Below are 21,197 nucleotides of genomic sequence, written 5' to 3'. Positions count from 1 at the left end.
CTTCCAGGCTCCTCCGTCCATGGGATTCTCCAGGCAAGAGTACTGGAGTGGGGTGCCATTGCCTTCTCCTTTGATTTGTTTATAGTTTCTAAATCGCAACAGCTACAAGTAAGGCAAATAGGACACTATATTAGGTTTGTGTGTGTGTGCTCAGTTGTGTCTGACTCTTCGCAACCCAGGGACTGTAGCCCACCAGGCTCCTCTGTCCATGGAATTTTCCAGCCAACAATGCTGGAGCAGGTTGCCATTTCCTACTCCTGGGAATCTTCCGAACCCAGGATCAAACCCACGTCTCTTGCATCTCTTGCTTTGGCAGGCAGATTCTTTACCACTAGCTCCACCTGGGAACTCAGGAATATTGAGTTTAATGTCATTAAAATAGTACAAGGAAGTCTCGTCCATATGCACCATATAACAAATTCAATTGTACACCAAAAACAAAGCATTTAATGTAAAAAACAATTTTTTTTCTAAAATATGACTTCTAAATGTCAGCCAGATAATTTATCTGGTGACTTGATTAAAGAAACAGATCATTTCTGGCTACACAAAACTGTATACTCAATTTTATAAGAAATTTAAGGGATTTTCAAGGATAATTTGACTGTATTTGGTTTTCACTTATGCAATGACTTTAGAACTCAACCCTAAGCAAAATGGAACCTCCACATCTAGCACAGAATGTTTAGCTGTAAAAACCACATAATCTGTTTTGAATCATTGGTCTGGGAGTGCCCAAGGTCACAACTTTCTCATTTGTAAAATAGGAACATTAAGAATACCTATCTGTGATGATTCATTTTACATGTCAACATGGCTGGACCAGGTGTCCAGATATTTGGTCAAACATTATTCTGAATGCTTCCATGAAGTTTTTTTTTTTTTTTTTCGGGGGAGGGTGAGATTAAGGCAGGAGAAAAGGCGACAACAGAGAATGAAATGGTTGGATGGCATCACCGACTCAATGGACATGAGTTTGAGCAAGCTCCGGGAATTGGTAATGGACAGGAAGGCCTGGTGTGCTGCAGACCATGGGGTCGCAGAGTTGGACACGACTGAGGGACTGCACTGAACTGAGATTAATATTAAAATCACTGAACTTTGAACAAAACAGATTACCTTCCATAGTGTTGCTTGGCCTCATCCAATCACTTGAAGGCTTTAATAAATAATGATCTCCTCCAAGGGAGAACAAATTATTTTTTGCAGTCTGCCTTTGGACTAGAACTATAATATAACTCTTCTATGGCTTTCCAGCTTGCCAGTCTATGCCATCATATTTTGGATTCACTAGAATTCCATAATCATGTTAACCAATTCCTTAAAGTCTTTCTCTCTCCGGGGCATGGATGAAAGGAAACCCTTCTACACTGTTTTTAGGAGTATAAATCGATGCAGTCGCTATAGAAAACAGTATGGAGGTTCCTCAAAAAACTAAAACTACAGTTGCCATCAGTCAGTTCAGTCACTCAGTCATGTCCGACTCTTTGCAACCCCATGAACGGCAGCACGCCAGGCCTGTCTGTCCATCACCAACTCCTACAGTTTACCCAAACTCATGTTCATTGAGTCAGTGATTCCATTCAACCATCTCATCCTCTGTCGCCCCCTTCTCCTCCTGCCCTCAATCTTTCCCAGCATCAAAGTCTTTTCAAACGGGTCAGCTCTTTGCATCGGGTGGCCAAAGTATTGGAGTTTCAGCTTCAACATCAGTCCTTAAAATGGGCACACAGGACTAATCTCTTTAAGGGTGGACTGGTTGGATCTCCTTGCTGTCCAAGGGTCTCTCAAGAGCCTTCTCCAACACCACAGTTCAAAATCATCAATTGTTCTGGGCTCAGCTTTATTTATAGTCCAACTCTCACATCCATACATGACTACTCGAAAAAACTTTGTTAACAAAGTAATGTCTCTGCTTTTGAATATGCTGTCTAAGTCACTCATATCTTTCCTTCCAAGGAGTAAGGGTCTTTTAATTTCATGGCTGCAATCACCATCTGCAGTGATGTTGGAGCCCCAAAAAATAAAGTCAGACACTGTTTCCCCATCAATTTCCCATGAAGTGATGGGACAAGATGCCATGATTTTAGTTTTCTGAATGTTGAGCTTTAAGCCAACTTTTTCACTCTCCTTTCACTTTCATCAAGAAGCTCTTTAGTTCTTCTTCACTTTCTGCCATAAGGGTGTTGTCATCTGCATATCTGAGATTATTGATATTTCTCCCATCAATCTTGATACCAGCTTGTGCTTCTTCCAGCTCAGCATTTCTCATGAAGTACTCTGCATTTAAGTTAAATAAGCAGGGTAACAATATACAGCCTTGATGTACTCCTTTTCCTATTTGGAACCAGTCTCTTGCTCCATGTCCAGTTCTAATTGTTGCTTCCTGACCTGCATACAGGTTTCTCAAGAGGCAGGTCAGGTGGTCTGGTATTCCCATCTTTTTCATAATTTTCCACAGTTTATTATGATCCACACAGTCAAAGGTTTTGGCATAGTCAATAAAGCAGAAATAGATGTTTTAATGGAACTCTCTTGCTTTTTCAATGATCCAGCAGATGTTGGCAATATGATCTCTGGTTCCTCTGCCTTTTCGAAATCCAGCTTGAACAATTGGAAGTTCAAAGTTCACATATTGCTGAAGCCTGGCTTGGAGAATTTTGAGCATTACTTCACTAGCATGTGAGATGAGTGCAATTGTGTTGTAGTTTGAGCATTCTTTGGCATTGCCTTTCTTTGGGATTGGAATGAAAACTGACCTTTTCCAGTCCTGTGGCCACTGCTGAGTTTTCCAAATTTGCTGGCATATTTTGTCCCGCACTTTCACAGCATCATCTTTGGGGATTTGAAATAACTCAACTGGAATTCCATCACCTCCACTAGCTTTGTTCATAATGATGCTTCCTAAAGCCCACTTGACTACACATTCCAGGATGTCTGGCCCTAGGTGAGTGATCACACCATCCTGATTGTCTGGGTCGTGAAGATCTTTTTTGTACAGTTCTTCTGTGTGTTCTTGACACGTCTGCTTAATATCTTCTGTTTCTGTTAGGTCCATACCATTTCTGTCCTTTATTGAGCCCATCTTTGCATGAAATGTTCCCTTGGTATTGACAAAGTCAATTCCTAGGTAGGTTGATAAGAAGTCCAGGGGTCCCCAAGGAGAGAGGGGTCTGGAATTCTCAAGGAGGAAGAAAGGACAGACTTTTTTTTCCCCACTACATTCCATAGTCTTAATCACACAATTTTTTTTTTCCATTTCTGTGTCAATGGACATTTGGATTACTTCTTTTTGTTTTAATATAAATTTATTTATTTTAATTGGAGGCTAATTACTTTACAATACTGTATTGGTTTTGCCATACATCAACATGAATCGACCACGGATGTACACGTAAACCCCATCCTGAACCCCCCGCCCCACCTTCCTCCCCATCCCATCCCACTGGGTCATCCCAGTGCACCAGCCCCAAGCATCCTGGATCATGCATCAAACCTGAACTGGTGATTGATTTCACATATGATATTATACATGTTTCAATGCCATTCTCCCAAATCATCCCACCCTCTCCCTCTCCCACAGAGTCCAAAAGACTGTTCTATACATCTGTGTCTCTTGTGCTGTCTCGCATACAGGGTTATCATTACCGTCTTTCTAAATTCTATATATATGCATTAGTATACTGTATTGGTGTTTTTCTTTCTGGCTTACTTCACTCTGTATAATAGGCTCCAGTTTCTTTTTTTTTTTTTTTAATTTTATTTAATTTTTAAACTTTACATATTGTATTAGTTTTGCCAAATATCAAAATGAATCAACCACAGGTATACATGTGTTCCCCATCCTGAACCCTCCTCCCTCCTCCCTCCCTATACCATCCCTCTGGGTCGTCCCAGCGCACTAGCCCCAAGCGTCTAGTATCGTGCATCGAACCTGGACTAGAATCTTGTTTCAAACATGATATTTTACATGTTTCAATGCCATTCTCCCAAATCTTCCCACCCTCTCCCTCTCCCACAGAGTCCAAAAGACTGTTCTATACATCACTGTCTCTTTTGCTGTCTCGTTCACAGGGTTATTGTTACCATCTTTCTAAATTCCATGTATATGCGTTAGTATACTGTATTGGTGTTTTTCTTTCTGGCTTACTTCACTCTGTGTAATAGGCTCCAGTTTCATCCACCTCATTAGAACTGATTCAAATGTATTCTTTTTAATGGCTGAGTAATACTCCATTGTGTATATGTACGACAGCTTACTTATCCATTCATCTGCTGATGGACATCTAGGTTGCTTCCATGTCCTGGCTATTATAAACAGTGCTGCGATGAACAGTGGGGTACACGTGTCTCTTTCCCTTCTGGTTTCCTCAGTGTGTATGCCCAGCAGTGGGATTGCTGGATCATAAGGCAGTTCTATTTCCAGTTGTTTAAGGAATCTCCACACTGTTCTCCATAGTGGCTGTACTAGTTTGCATTCCCACCAACAGTGTAAGAGGGTTCCCTTTTCTCCACACCCTCTCCAGCATTTATTATTTGTAGACTTTTGGATCGCAGCCATTCTGACTGGTGTGAAATGGTACCTCATAGAGGTTTTGATTTTCATTTCTCTGATAATGAGTGATGTTGAGCATCTTTTCATGTGTTTGTTAGCCATCTGTATGTCTTCTTTGGAGAAATGTCTATTTAGTTCTTTGGTCCATTTTTTGATTGGGTCATTTATTTTTCTGGAGTTGAGTTGTAGGGGTTGCTTGTATATTTTTGAGATTTGTTGTTTGTCAGTTGCTTCATTTGCTATTATTTTTTCCCATTCTGAAGGCTGTCTTTTCACCTTGCTAATAGCTTCCTTTGATGGGCAGAAGCTTTTAAGGTTAATTAGGTCCCATTTGTTTATTTTTGCTTTTATTTCCAATATTCTGGGAGGTGGGTCATAGAGGATCCTGCTGTGATGTATGTCCGAGAGTGTTTTGCCTATGTTCTCCTCTAGGAGTTTTATAGTTTCTGGTCTTATGTTTAGATCTTTAATCCATTTTGACTTTATTTTTGTGTATGGTGTTAGAAAGTGTTCTAGTTTCATTCTTTTACAAGTGGTTGACCAGATTTCCCAGCACTACTTGTTAAAGAGATTGTCTTTAATCCATTGTATATTCTTGCCTCCTTTGTCAAAGATAAGGTGTCCATATGTGCTTGGATTTTATCTCTGGGCTTTCTATTTTGTTCCATTTATCTATATTTCTGTCTTTGTGCCAGTACCATACTGTCTTGATAACTGTGGCTTTGTAGTAGAGCCTGAAATCAGGTAGGTTGATTCCTCCAGCTCCATTCTTCTTTCTCAGGATCGCTTTGGCTATTCGAGGTTTTTTGTATTTCCATACAAATTGTGAAATTATTTGTTCTAGCTCTGTGAAGAATACTGTTGGTAGCTTGATAGGGATTGCATTGAATCTATAAATTGCTTTGGGTAGTATACTCATTTTCACTATATTGATTCTTCCAATCCATGAACATGGTATATTTCCCCATCTGTTAGTGTCCTCTTTGATTTCTTTCACCAGTGTTTTATAATTTCCTATATATAGGTCTTTAGTTTCTTTAGGTAGATATATTCCCAAGTATTTTATTCTTTCCGTTGCAATGGTGAATGGAATTGTTTCCTTAATTTCTCTTTCTGTTTTCTCATTATTAGTGTATAGGAATGCAAGGGATTTCTGTGTGTTGATTTTATATCCTGCAACTTTACTATAGTCATTGATTAGTTCTAGTAATTTTCTGGTGGAATCTTTAGGGTTTTCTATGTAGAGGATCATGTCATCTGCAAATAGTGAGAGTTTTACTTCTTCTTTTCCAATTTGGATTCCTTTTATTTCTTTTTCTGCTCTGATTGTTGTGGCCAAAACTTCCAAAACTATGTTGAATAGTAATGGTGAAAGTGGGCACCCTTGTCTTGTTCCTGACATTAGAGGAAATGCTTTCAATTTTTCACCATTGAGGATAATGTTTGCTGTGGGTTTGTCATATATAGCTTTTATTATGTTGAGGTATGTTCCTTCTATTCCTGCTTTCTGGAGAGTTTTTGTCATAAATGGATGTTGAAATTTGTCAAAGGCTTTCTCTGCATCTATTGAGATAATCATATGGTTTTTATTTTTCAATTTGTTAATGTGGTGTATTACATTGATTGATTTGTGGATATTGAAGAATCCTTGCATCCCTGGGATAAAGCCCACTTGGTCATTGTGTATGATCTTTTTAATGTGTTGTTGGATTCTGATTGCTAGAATTTTGTTAAGGATTTTTGCATCTATGTTCATCAGTGATATTGGCCTGTAGTTTTCTTTTTTTGTGGGATCTTTGTCAGGTTTTGGTATTAGGGTGATGGTGGCCTCATAGAATGAGTTTAGAAGTTTACCTTCCTCTGCAATTTTCTGGAAGAGTTTGAGCAGGATAGGTGTTAGCTCTTCTCTAAATTTTTGGTAGAATTCAGCTGTGAAGCCGTCTGGACCTGGGCTTTTGTTTGCTGGAAGATTTTTGATTACAGTTTCAATTTCCGTGCTTGTGATGGGTCTGTTAAGATTTTCTATTTCTTCCTGGTCCAGTTTTGGAAAGTTGTACTTTTTAAAGAATTTGTCCATTTCTTCCACGTTGTCCATTTTATTGGCATATAATTGTTGATAGTAGTCTCTTATGATCCTTTGTATTTCTGTGTTGTCTTTTGTGATCTCTCCATTTTCATTTCTAATTTTATTGATTTGATTTTTCTCCCTTTGTTTCTTGATGAGTCTGGCTAATGGTTTGTCAATTTTTTTTATCCTTTCAAAGAACCAGCTTTTGGTTTTGTTGATTTTTGCTATGGTCTCTTTTGTTTCTTTTGCATTTATTTCTGCTCTAATTTTTAAGATTTCTTTCCTTCTACTAACCCTGGGGTTCTTCATTTCTTCCTTTTCTAGTTGCTTTAGGTGTAGAGTTAGGTTATTTATTTGACTTTTTTCTTGTTTCTTGAGGTGTGCCTGTATTGCTATGAACTTTCCCCTTAGGACTGCTTTTACCGTGTCCCACAGGTTTTGGGTTGTTGTGTTTTCATTTTCATTCGTTTCTATGCATATTTTGATTTCTTTTTTGATTTCTTCTGTGATTTGTTGGTTATTCAGCAGCGTGTTGTTCAGCCTCCATATGTTGGAATTTTTAATAGTTTTTCTCCTGTAATTGAGATCTAATCTTACTGCATTGTGGTCAGAAAAGATGCTTGGAATGATTTCTATTTTTTTGAATTTACCAAGGCTAGTTTTATGGCCCAGGATGTGATCTATCCTGGAGAAGGTTCCATGTGCGCTTGAGAAAAAGGTGAAATTCATTGTTTTGGGATGAAATGTCCTATAGATAACAATTAGGTCTAACTGATCTATTGTATCGTTTAAAGTTTGTGTTTCCTTGTTAATGTTTTGTTTAGTTGATCTTTCCATAGGTGTGAGTGGGGTATCAAAGTCTCCCACTATTATTGTGTTATTGTTAATTTCTCCTTTCATACTTTTTAGCATTTGTCTTACATACTGCGGTGCTCCCGTGTTGGGTGCATATATATTTATAATTGTTATATCTTCTTCTTGGATTGATCCTTTGGTCATTATGTAGTGACCTTCTTTGTCTCTTTTCACAGCCTTTGTTTTAAAGTCTATTTATCTGATATGAGTATTGCTACTCCTGCTTTCTTTTGGTCCCTATTTGCATGGAAAATCTTTTTCCAGCCCTTCACTTTCAGTCTGTATGTGTCCCCTGTTTTGAGGTGGGTCTCTTGTAGACAACATATGTGGGGGTCTTGTTTTTGTATCCATTCAGTCAGTCCTTTTTCTTTTGGTTGGGGCATTCAACCCATTTACGTTTAAGGTAATTACTGATAAGTATGATCCCGTTGCCATTTACTTTATTGTTTTGGGTTCGTATTTACACACCATTTTTGTGTTTCCTATCTAGAGAATATCCTTTAGTATTTGTTGGAGAGCTGGATTGGTGGTGCTGAATTCTCTCAGCTTTTGCTTGTCTGAAAAGCTTTTGATTTCTCCTTCATACTTGAATGAAATCCTTGCTGGGTACAGTAATCTGGGCTGTAGGTTATTTTCTTTCATCACTTTAAGTATGTCTTGCCATTCCCTCCTGGCTTGAAGAGTTTCTATGGAAATATCAGCTGTTATCCTTATGGGAATTCCCTTGTGTGTTATTTGTTGTTTTTCCCTTGCTGCTTTTAATATCTGTTCTTTGTGTTTGATCTTTGTTAATTTGATTAATATGTGTCTTGGGGGTGTTTCACCTTGGCTTTATCCTGTTTGGGACTCTCTGGGTTTCTTGAACTTGGGTGATTATTTCCTTCCCCATTTTAGGGAAGTTTTCAACTATTATTTCCTCAAGTATTTTCTCATGGTCTTTCTTTTTGTCTTCTTCTTCTGGAACCCCTATGATTCGAATGTTGTAGCATTTAATATTGTCCTGGAGGTCTCTGAGATTGTCCTCATTTCTTTTAATTTGTTTTTCTTTTATCCTCTCTGATTCATTTATTTCTACCATTCTATCTTCTAATTCACTAAACCTATCTTCTGCCTCTGTTATTCTACTATTTGTTGCCTCCAGAGTGTTTTTAATTTCATTTATTGCATTATTCATTATATATTGACTCTTTTTTATTTCTTCTAGGTCCTTGTTAAACCTTTCTTGCATCTTCTCAATCCTTGTCTCCAGGCTATTTATCTGTGATTCCACTTTAATTTCAAGATTTTGGATCAATTTCACTATCATTATTCGGAATTCTTTATCAGGTAGATTCCCTATCTCTTCCTCTTTTGTTTGGTTTGGTGGGCATTTACCCTGTTCCTTTATCTGCTGGGTATTCCTCTGTCTCTTCATCTTGTTTAAATTGCTGAGTTTGGGGTGTCCTTTCTGTATTCTGGCAGTTTGTGGAGTTCTTTTTATTGTGGTTTTTCCTCGCTGTGTGTGGGTTTGTACAGGTGGCTTGTCAAGGTTTCCTGGTTAGGGAAGCTTGTGTCGGTGTTCTGGTGGGTGGGGCTGTATTTCTTCTCTCTGGAGTGCAATGAAATGTCCAGTAATGAGTTATGAGATGTCTATGGTTTTGGGGTGACTTTGGGCAGCCTGTATCTTGAAGCTCAGGGCTGTGTTCCTTTGTTGCTGGAGAATTTGCTTGGTATGTCTTGCCCTGGAACTTATTGGCCCTTGTGTGGTGCTTGGTTTCAATGTTGGTATGGAGGTGTTTGATGACCTCCTGTCTATTAATATTCCTTGGAGTCAGGAGTTCCCTGGAGTCAGGGTTTGGACTTAAGCCTCCTGCTTCCGGTTATTGGTCTTATTTTTACAGTAGTTTCAAAACTTCTCCTTCTATACAGCACCATTGATAAAACATCTACATTAAAGATGAAAGGTTTCTCTACTGTGAGGGTCACTCAGAGATGTTCACAGCATTACATGGAGAAGAGAAGAGGCAGGAAGGAGTTAGAGGTGACCCAAATGAGATGGGGTGGAATCAATTGTGGAGAGAGTGGTGTAGCCAGTAGTCACTTCCTTATGTGCACTCCACAACTGGACCACTCAGAGATGTTCACGGAGTTATACAGAGAAGAGAAGAAGGAGGAAGGAGACAGAGGTGGCCAGAAGGATAAAAGGGGGGAATGAAAAGGAGGGAGACAGATCCAGCCAGTAATCAGTTCCCTAAGTGTTGTCCACCATCTAGAACACACAGAAACTCACAGAGTTGGGTAGAGTAGAGAGGGGTTAGGGAGGAGACACAGGCGACCTGGTGGAGAAAAAGGAGAGTCCAAAGGGAGGAAGAGCAGTGAAGTTCAGTAATCTCGCTCCCTAGTGAAAAATGGGTCCTGAGGATTGGGTTCTTAAAGGTACAAAATTGGTAACAAATACATAAAAGCAAAAATTAAAAATCTAGAGCAGCGTTTGGAATTTCAAAAATACGATGTTACAGAAAAGAAGAAGGAAAAGAAAGAGAGAAAAAACGAACAAAGAAAAACAAACAAGGTCGTGAAAATTATAAAGAAAATACAGGTACAAAATTGATAACTAATACCAAAAAGCAAAAATTAAAAATCTGGAGTAGAGTTTGGAATTTCAAAAAAAAAGGAAGAAGAGACATAAAGAGAGAAAACAAACAAACAAATGAAAACAAACAATGTTGCAAAAATTATAAGGAAAATACAGGGACAAAATTAATATCAAATACCAAAAAGCATAAATTAAAAATCTAGAGTAGAGTTTGGAATTTCAGATATACAATGTTATATAAAAGAAGAAGAGAAAGAAACAGAAAAAAAAAAAGTCACAGAAATTACATAAAAAAAAAAACTATAGGTACAAAATTGATAACATATACCAAAAAGCTAAAATTAAAAATCTAGAGTAGAGTTTGGAATTTCAAAAATACAATGTTAAAGAAAAGAAGAAAAGTAGAAGAAAAAAAAAAAAAACAAGGTCAAGAAATTATAAAATATATATATGAAGTTTGCTGAAGAAGGAAAAAAATAGGGTCTTTTTTTTTTTTTTGTAAAGTAATAGGTTATAAAAGTGAAAATTAAAGGAACAATAGAGGACTTAAAAAATTTTTTTTTCTAAAAATTAAAAAAAGAAAGAAAGAAAGAATGATCGTAAAAATAGTAAAAATATATCTAGGCCTTTTTCTGGTTTTATTGTGAGTATTGTGGGTTCAGTTCATTTTTGGCTAGTTCCTTGGTCCGACTTATATTTCTCAAGATCTATAGGCCCCTTCCTATGTAGTCCGTAGTAACCACGGGGTTTTAATCTATTGCCTGTAGCTTCCAAGGTGTTTCCCTCTGCTATAACTTCTTCTGTTTGCTGGTCTCTTCAGTGTCTGGTTACCGCCCTGACACAAAGGGGACGGTGGGGGAAACTTTTTTTTTTTTTTTTTAGGCTCACTTGTTCAGTCGCGCTGTGGGGAGGGAGGGAGGGATGCTGCAAACAAATAACACTGGCATGCGCTCACAGTGCCTCAGCCACACTGGGTCTGCCCCCGCTCACGGCGCGTGTAGCCTCCCTGCCCACGCTGCTCGGGCTCTAGGTTGTTCCGCCGGGAACAATCCGAGGCCGGCCCTGGGCTGCATGCACCTCCCAGGTCCAAGCCACTCAGGTTCAGGCACTCGGGTAGTCCTCAGAGGCGCAGACTCAGTTGGGCCTGCGTTTTGTGCTCTTCCCAGGTCCGAGCAGCTCAGGTGATGAGGTGTTTGGCGAGCGCCAATGCTGCGACTTATCGCCTCGCCGCCACTCGGTTATCTGGGTGTAAAACCAGCGCACCTTCTCAGGCAAATGTTGACCATCCAGACCCCCAAGAAGTTTTAGTTAGCAAAGAAGCCTGCTTACAGCTTTATAGATAATGTCTCTCTGGGGCTGCGATTGCCCCCTTCCGGCTCTGGCTGCCTGTCACCGGAGGGGGAAGGTCTGCAGCCGGCTATCTCTGCTATCTCTGTTCAGTCCTTTGTTCCTTGCGCGGGCCTGGTGGTGTCTTAAGTTGGGGCTGGCTTTTCGCGTGGTAGATATCCCACAGTCTGGTTTGCTAGCCCAAATTACTTCGCTCAGATAGTGCTCAGGGTATCCAGGCCAGATTCTTATTCTGAGCGATGCAGCCCACGCCACGCCTCCCTACCCAGCCCCCGCTTGCTAATGGCGTGCAGGTGTCTGCGCTGCTTCTCCGCTGGGGGAGTTACCATAGGGCTCGCAATCTGCGAGTTTTAATTGTTTATTTATTTTTTCTCCCTGTTATGTTGCCCTCTGTGCTTCCAAAGCTCAGCACAGATTCGGCAGTGAGAAGGTTTCCTGGTGTTTGGAAACTTCTCTCTTTTTAAGACTCCCTTCCCAGGACGGAGCTCCGTCCCTCCCTCTTTTGTCTCTTTTTTTGTCTTTTGTATTTTTTCCTACCTCCTTTTGAAGAGTTGGGTTGCTTTTCTGGGTGCCTGATGTCCTCTGCCAGCATTCAGTAGTTGTTTTGTGGAATTTACTCGATGTTTAAATGCTCTTTTGATGAATTTGTGGGGGAGAAAGTGTTCTCCCCGTCCTACTCCTCCGCCATCTTGGCTCCTCCCCCCCTAGGCTCCAGTTTCATCCACCTCATTAGAACTGATTCAAAAGTATTCTTTTTAATGGCTGAGTAATCATCCATTGTGTATATGTACCACAGCTTTCATATCCATTCATCTGCTGATGGACATCTAGGTTGCTTCCATGTCCTGGCTATTATAAACAGTGCTGCAATGAACATTGGGATACATTCGTCTCTTTCAATTCTGGTTTCCTTGGTGTGTATGCCCCGCACTGGGATTGCTGGGTCATATGGCAGTTCTATTTCCAGTTTTTAAAGGAATCTCCACAATGTTCTCCATAGTAGCTGTACTAGTTTACATTCCCACCAACAGTGTAAGAGGGTTCTCTTTTCTCCACACCCTCTCCAGCATTTATTGCTTATAGATTTTTGGATAGCTGCCATTCTTACTGGCCTGAAATGATATCTCATTGTGGTTTTGATTTGAATTTCTCTGATAATGAGTGATGTTGAGCATCTTTTCATGTGTTTGTTAGCCGTCTGTATATCTTCTTTGGAGAAATGTCTGTTTAGTTCTTTGGCTCATTTTTTGATTGAGTCGTTTATTTTTCTGGAATTGAGCTGGATGAGCTGCTTGTATATTTTTGAGATTAATTCTTTGTCAGTTGCCTCATTTGCTATTATTTTCTCCCATTCTGAAGGCTGTCTTTTCACCTTGCTTACAGTTCCCTTTGTTGTGCAGAAGCTTTTAATTTTAACTAGGTGACATTTGTTTATTTCTGCTTTTTTTCCCCCAATATTCTGGTAGGTGGGTCATAGAGGATCCTGCTGTGATTTATGTTGGAGAGTGTTTTGCCTATCTTCTCCTCTAGGAGTTTTATAGTTTCTGGTCTTACATTGAGATCTTTAATCCATTTTGAATTTATTTTTGTGTATGGTGTTAGAAAGTGTTCTGGTTTCATTCTTTTACAAGTGGTTGTTCAGCTTTCCCAGAACCACTTGCTAAAGAGATTGTCTTTTCTCCATTGTATATTCTTGCCTCCTTTGTCAAAGATAAGGTGTCCATAGGTGCGTGGATTCATCTCTGGGCTTTCTATTTTGTTCCATTGACCTATATTTCTGTCTTTGTGTCAGTACTATACCGTCTTGATGACTGTGGCTTTGTAGCAGGTTGATTCCTCCAGTTCCATTCTTCTTTCTCAAAACTGCTTTGGCTGTTCGAGGTTTTTTGTATTTCCATACAAATTGTGAAATTATTTGTTCTAGCTCTGTGAAAATACCGTTGGTAGTTTGATAGGGATAGCATTGAATCTAATGATTCCTTTGGGTAGTATACTCATTTTCACTATATTGATTCTTCCAATCCATGAACACGGTATATATCTCCATCTATTAATGCCCTCTTTGATTTCTTTCAGCAGTGTTTTATAGTTTTCTATATATAGGTCTTTTGTCTCTTTCAGTTCAGTTCAGTTCAGTTGCTCAGTCGTGTCCGACTCTTTGCGACCCCATGAATTGCAGCACACCAGGCCTCCCCGTCCATCACCAACTCCCGGAGTCCACCCAAATCCATGTCCATCAAGTCGGTGATGCCATCCAGCCATCTCATCCTCTGTCATCCCCTTCTCCTCCTGCTACCAACCCCTCCCAGCATCAGAGTCTTCTCCAATGAGTCAGTTCTTTGAATGAGGTGGCCAAAGTACTGGAGTTTCAGCTTTAGCATCATTCCTTCTAAAGAAATCCCAGGGCTGATCTCCTTCAGAATGGACTGGTTGGATCTCCTTGCAGTCCAAGGGACTCTCAAGAGTCTTCTCCAAAACCACAGTTCAAAAGCATCAATTCTTCTGTGCTCAGCTTTCTTCACAGTCCAACTCTCACATCCATACATGACCACTGGAAAAACCATAGCCTTGACTACACAGACCTTTGTTGGCAAAGTAATGTCTCTGCTTTTGAATATGCTATCTAGGTTGGTCATAACTTTCCTTCCAAGGAGTAAGCGTCTTTTAATTTCATGGATGCAATGACCATCTGCAGTGATTTTGGAGCCCAAAAAAGTAAAGCCTGACACTCTTTCCACTGTTTCCCTATCTATTTCCCATGAAGTGATGGGACCAGATGCCATGGTCTTCGTTTTCTGAATGTTGAGCTTTAAGCCAATTTTTTCACTCTCCTCTTTCACTTTCATCCAGAGGCTTTTTAGTTCCTCTTCACTGTCTGCATAAGGGTGGTGTCATCTGCATATCTGAGGTGATTGATATTTCTCCTGGCAATCTTGATTCCAGCTTGTGCTTCTTCCAGCCCAGTGTTTCTCATGATGTACTCTGCATAAAAGTTAAATAAGCAGAGTGACAATATACAGCCTTGATGTACTCCTTTTCCTATTTGGAACCAGCCTTTTGTTCCATGTCCAGTTCTAACTGTTGCTTCCTTATCTGCATATAGGTTGCTCAAGAGGCAGGTCATATTCCTAATTCTTTTATTCTGTTATTTGCAATGGTGAATGGAATTGTTTCCTTTGGGAATATATTCACCTAAAGAAAACATTTTTATCTTTAAGTCTGAAACTAATGATTACACAACAAAGGGCTCAGTTTGCACTCTGTACTAAGGATTATATAGGGATGTATCCAGCTTGAGGACAGTTTCTCCTTCCTGAAAAACTTCTGGCTAATCCTGTTATCTTGAAATGTGGATTGTGGGAATGGGTCTAGTAAGATCTTTGCAACCTGTGGACATTCTTTTGATTCATTGTAATAACTAATTGGAGTATATAACTCCATTGCTAAAGACTAGCAGGGGGCACTCTCCATCTCTCTTCTGATGTGTGTGTCATAAGCTTTCTCTATCTCTTTTATACTTTAATAAAACTTTATTACACAAAAGCTCTGAGTAATCAAGCCTCATCTCTGGCCCCAGATTGAATTCTTCTCCTCCAGAGGCCAATAATCCCAGCATCTTTCATATTTCAGCAACAACCTTTCAGTATGTCTAATTTTCTTAAAGAGATCTCTAGTCATTTTTAATTCTATTTTTTCCCTATATTTCTTTGCATTGATCACTGAGGAAAGCTGCCTTTTCTCTCCTTTCTATTCTTTGGAACTCTGGATTCAGATGCGTATATCTTTCCTTTTCTCCTTTGCTTTTCACTTCTCTTCTTTTCACTGCTATTTGTAAGGCCTCCCCAGACAGCTTTTTTTTTTTTTTAACATTTCTTTTTCTTGGGGATAGTTTTGATCCCTGGCTGCTGTACAATGTCAAAAACCTCTGTCCATAGTTCATCAGGCACTCTGTCTATCTGATCTAGTCCCTTAAATCTATTTCTCACTTCCACTGTATAATCATAAGAGATTTGATTTAGATCATACCTGAATGGTCTAGTGATTTTCCCCACTTTCTTCAATTTAAGTCTGAATTTGGCAATAAGGAGTTCATGATCTGAGCCACAGTCAGCTCCTGGTCTTGTTTTTGCTGACTGTATAGAGCTTCTTCGTCTTTGGCTGCCTAGAATATAAGCCATATGGTCCTGTAATCCCACTCCTAGGCGTACATCTGAGACATAGAGAACAGACTTGTGGTTGCTAATGGGGGTAGGGGAGGGGAGGGGTGGGGGAGGGATGGATTAGGAGTTTGGGATTAGCAGATGCAAAATATTATATATATATATATATAATGGATAAACAGCAAAGTCTTATTGTATAGCACAGGAAATGCTATTCAATATCCTGTGATAAACTATAATGGAAAATAATATGGAATACTATATATATACACATATGTATAACTGAATCATTTTGTTGTACAGTAGAAATTAACACAACATTGTAAATCAACTATACTTCAATAAAATAAAATTTTAAAAACTCTTTCTCTATAGATTCCTTAAAAAGCTAGGAACAAATCTACAATATGACCCAGCAATCCCACTACTGTGGAATATACCCCAAGACAACCACAATTCTAAGAAATGTGTACCCCAGTGTTCATTGCAGCACTATTTACAATAGCTAGAACATGGAAGCATCCTAGATGTCCATTGACAGATGAATGGATAAAGATGTGGTACATATATACAATGGACTATTACTCAGCCACAAAAAGAACGAATTTGAGTCAGTTCCAGTGAGGTAGATGAACCTAGAGCCTTTTATACAGAATGAAGTAAGTCAAAAAGAGGAAAACAAATATTGTATATTAATACATATATACAGAATCTATAAAAATCATATCGATGAACCTGTTTGCAGGGAAGGAATGGAGACATAGATGTAGAGAATAGAATTGACACAGTAAGGGAGGGAGCGAATGGGATGAATGGAGAAAGCAGCATCAACATATATGTACTAGCATGTGCAAAATAGATAGCAGTGAGAAGCTGCTATATAACACAGGAAGCCCAGTCTGGTGCTCTGTGATGACCTAGAGTGATGGGGTGAGGAGAGGGGAAGGAGGTTCAAGAGGGAGGGGATATATGGATAATTACAGCTGATTTGCATTGTGGTGTGGCAGAAACCAACACAACACTCTAAAGCGATTTTCCTCCAATTGAAAAATAAATAAATAAAGAAGTACACACAAAAATTATTTCTCTATAGATAGGTAGATAAAGATATGTATATTTGGATAGCTATATAGATAGAGATGTAATTTTATTTTAGGTGTAAAGATACACATACATATATATTATTTGTATCTACAGACATATGGAGTAAATAGATATAGATAGATACAAATTTTATGTATATTTGTAGATACAAGGATAGAGAGAAATTGAAAAATACATATTCTGGTGTTTCTGTCTATCTGTAGAATACTAATGCACTATCCAAAAGAGTTATTGCAAAGATAAAATAAGACATTGAATTTAGTCTTCCGAGTGCTTGAAATATGGAACAGTGCTAGATAAATGATTTCTGTCTTCTACCAAGTGTCTAATCTTGTCCATATAGCCTTGATCCCAAAGGATATACTTCTTTTATGCCAGATTTACTCCCTATTTGAACCAGAAACTTAGGCATCCAAGTATTTTCTGGAAACCTCCCTTCTTTCACTCCTCTCAGTCCCCAACATGTTGTTAGAAAGAAAAATGAGCTTCAGCTTTATGATTACCATGTACTGAACACTATTATGGCTCAATATGAATATTCACTTTCTTGATAACCGACCTGTTTGAACATATGCATTGAGCCACCTTCTGAATTAAGTTGGACCTCCCAGTTGTTTATGAGTTGATCCATATCTGGAAAAGAACCAAGGGAAAGACAATTTAAAAATAAAATCTAACCCACTGTATGGATACAGTATGCCACTAACTCTTGGTTACACATGATTGTATTCTAGAAATATAATTTTTCAGGACTTACTAGATACTAAGAAGTCAGAATTTTGACAACATTCTAATTTGCATATTCTGCTCACCAAGATAGCCCTGACTGGTCCCCAGCAGTATTAGCTGCCTCTTTCCCTCACGTCTTCTATGCATATGAATTTGTTTCTTTCAACGTGTCCAACTAGCACTACCTTCATAGGAATATCCTTATAGCTACATAGTTTCCTGAATTCTCCCCTTTCTGGCCTAATTCTCACTCCATACAGAAGAGTTCCACCCTCCTGTATGGATATTTACTCTAATAAACTTGCTTACACATCAATGCCAAATCTCTCTAAATAAGCATTTTATCTTTCTACTTCTCTTAAACATGCAAGCCAAGAGTGGTTAATATAAACAATTTTCTATTTCTCTTTTAGATAATTTTTTCTTTTTAAAAAAATCAAAGTATAGTTGATGTACAATGTCATATTAGTTGCAGGTGTACAGCACAGTGATTCAGATATATATTCAACTAAAAAAAAATTCACAACCTAAAAGTTGAGTTATGTATTATTTGGCAGGACTTTTTAGGACTTTAAGCCTGGCAGGCAGCATCTTGAGTAAACCCTGAGAGAACTGCTCTGAGGAAGTAAGGGGGGTAGATAGGATATATAGGAGTTTTGCAACACAGAGCAGGTAATCAGAATACCAAAAGATTACTGTTAAAGAAAACCAGAAATCCCAAATTAAAGAAATGATTGTGATGTTGTAGAGTAGCTGAATGAAGCCGCCAAGTGTTTCCTTTTTCCTCTTAATGAAAGTAAACACTAGGTGGCTTCATTCAGCTGCCCTATACTATCATAATCATTTCCATCACTAGTACCTACCAGCACCTCATCAACCAGATTTCCTTTCATTTAGCTACATTCTAATCTCACTAGCGGAGAAGGCAATGGCACCCCACTCCAGTACTTTTGCCTAGAAAATCCCATGGATGGAGGAGCCTGGTAGGCTGCAGTCCATGGGATTACTAGAGTTGGACACCACTGAGCGACTTCATTTTCACTTTTCACTTTCATGCATTGGAGAAGGAAATGGCAACCCACTCCAGTGTTCTTGCCTGGAGAATCCCAGGGACGGGGGAGCCTGGTGAGCTACCATCTATGGGGTCGCACAGAGTCGGACACGACTGAAGTGACTTAGCAGCAGCAGCAGCAGAGGTCACTAGAGGTGAAAATATAGGGCAAGAAAGATGAAGTCATAGCTTGCTTTTGACTTAAATGGTCAGATTTCAGATCACACTAAGTTTCACCAAGTCGATTACAATTAGTTTCATTTATGACCTGGTTGCATTTCAAAAGATAGTCTATAAAACAGTTAATTGTTTTGGATGTCAACTACATTTACTCACAGAAATGTTCATTTTACGGGTCACAATAGCTGCTTAAGACCTAATGTAGTTAAATGAACAGTCAGCGAGGATACAAATTATAATACAGAAACACAAAAGAGTAAAAGATAAACTTATAAATAATTCCTTTGTTTATTGACTGTTAGGAATTAAAGAAAATAGTCTTAATTAGATAATTAGATAGGCAATAATACACAATGAATCTTCTACTGAGATTATGAGGAACATTTCTGGGTCATTATCAAAGAGTTTAGAGAATAAATATCTCCAATTTTCTCTCAAAACACATTTTCTTTTCTTTGATCCATATATATGAGTAGAGCTGTTCTTGTATACATTCAGCACTTACAAAATATTTATGCATAACTACTATGTGTCAGAGGTTATTCTGGGCTTCCCTGATGGCTCAGATAGTGAAGAATCTTCCTGCAATGCAGAAGACCCAGGTTCAATCCCTGGGTCAGGAAGATCCCCTGGAGAAGGGAACGGCTACTCACGCCAGTATTCTTATCTGGAGAATTCTGTGGATAGAGAAGTTTGGCAGGCTACAGTCCATGGGGTCACAAAGAGTGGGAAACAACTGAGGGACTAACACTTTCAGAGTTTACACTAGGCACCTTGTTATCAGTTTTAGATCTGGGTCAACCAGACATGGAGAGTCAGCAAGTATAGAAGAGAGCACTGAACTGGGAGCTAGATGCCCAGGAATTATATCCTATAATCTTTGTCAAGGCATTTTTCTTTCTAAGCCTCAACTTTCCCATGTAAAATTAAAAGATTTTAAATCGTTCTCTGCTGAGCCCTAAGGCTTCTATGAAGCCTCTTTAGGGGTAGGGGTTAGGGTTAATGGAGAAAGAAATCTAGTAATGAATAAGTACTTCAGAAGTCAGATGCAGAAAACTCAACTCTAATTTCCATTAAATTGTAAATTTTTTGAAAGCAGAGATTTTCACCTTTGATGTTTTCTTCAGTAATGTATTTAAAAGGCTTAGAGTAGTGTTTGGTACATGATAGTCTTCAATACATTTTTAAAAGTTTTTGATGAGTGACAGAAAAGGAGAATGAAGTGTGTCTTCTCATTATAAGAAGTGGAAAAGAATAAAAGAAAATTAAAGAGGCTAAAGTATAAGAGATGTTTGAGGTGTAATTAACTGTGAAGTATAAGGGGTCAGAGAGGGCAGCCATTTCTGATTTTAAGAAGGAGGGGGAAAGGAGGTGCAATTGTAGAAAAAGAATGTCTGGTCAGATAATTTTCATACTGTACAGGCGGGCCATAATGAAAGCCAGGAGAGCTTGTTTGGTTGTTGCCAGAAAAATATGTAGGAGAGAGGGGAGATAATTTGGTACTTCCTCTCCATTCATCCAGGACTTTCCTGGTGGCGCAGACGGTAAAGCGTCTGACTACAATGCAGGAGACCCGGGTTTAATCCCTGGGTCGGGAAGATCTTCTGGAGAAGGAAATGGCAACCCACTCCAGTATTTTTGCTTGGAAAATCCCATGGACGGAGAAGCCCGGTAGGCTACAGTCCATGGGGTCGCAAAGAGTTGGACACAACCGAGCAACTTCACTTTCATTTTCTCCATTCATCCATCCCTCGACTAAGGTTTGTTAATTCTAGCCAAGAGAATTTCAAGAGGCCTCTCTTATCTGCTCTTCCTCAATTCCTATGGATTATGAAACAACAGGGTTGAGGAAGCAAAGTGACTTTGATAAGCTATTTAACACCTGTGAACCTCACTTCCTTTATCTGACAAGAGGTAGAGGAAATGTCACATCTATAGGGTTAATGTGAGGATTCAATGGATTAGTACAGGTAAACACACTTAAAATAGCTCTTAGCATATAAAAAAGTTCTCAATATAATTAGCTATTGTTATCACCACTACCATTATTATTATTAAGGATAAGAATCTTTCTCTCGGGACCAGAAGAATATCTCCTAGGCATCAGACAAGTTGTTTATACTCAGTGTGCTTACAAACCTTCTCCACCTCCTATATTTACAATCTAAATTGTTTACCACTACTATCAATCCATTCTGTGTCAGTGATTGACGGTCACCTTTGACTCTTCTCTCTCCATTTCCAGCCAACTGTTTATCAGATGCACTAAAATGTACAATATGTCTTAAACCTAACTTATCATCTCCAAGTCACTTCCCATTCTTGTCCATACATCATATTGCCTAGGTTAATATCCTGGTTCTGCAACTTTATAACATTAAGACTTCAGGCAATTTTTTCCATCACTGTTTGTCAGTTTCCTCAACTATAAAATAAGGATAATAATAGTACCAGCTCATAGGATTTATCAATTTAATATGTGTTCAAAAGTTTAAAACAGTACCTGGCACAAAGGCATTGTCTGTTTCCCTTACCATAAAGTGAGCCCCACAATAGATACTTCATCTTGTTCT

General features: G+C 38.9%; 1 protein-coding gene across 3 annotated transcripts in view; it reads right to left on the bottom strand.

Moving 5' to 3' along the window:
• KLF8 (KLF transcription factor 8) overlaps positions 1–21,197 on the bottom strand; it is a 347,052-nt gene that overhangs the window by 114,508 nt on the left and 211,347 nt on the right. For all 3 annotated transcript variants that reach the window (XM_070784649.1, XM_070784650.1, XM_070784651.1), the window contains exon 2: positions 17,224–17,297. In XM_070784649.1, the coding sequence (XP_070640750.1) occupies positions 17,224–17,295 (72 nt within the window). In that variant the 5' untranslated portion in view covers positions 17,296–17,297. The remainder of the gene's footprint in view (positions 1–17,223; positions 17,298–21,197) is intronic.

The sequence above is a fragment of the Bos indicus genome, chromosome X (assembly GCF_029378745.1).
Source record: "Bos indicus isolate NIAB-ARS_2022 breed Sahiwal x Tharparkar chromosome X, NIAB-ARS_B.indTharparkar_mat_pri_1.0, whole genome shotgun sequence".
Classification (NCBI taxonomy): domain Eukaryota; kingdom Metazoa; phylum Chordata; class Mammalia; order Artiodactyla; family Bovidae; genus Bos; species Bos indicus.
The sequence above is the reverse complement of the archived record's forward strand: the minus strand, read 5'-3'. Positions and strand labels throughout refer to the sequence as shown.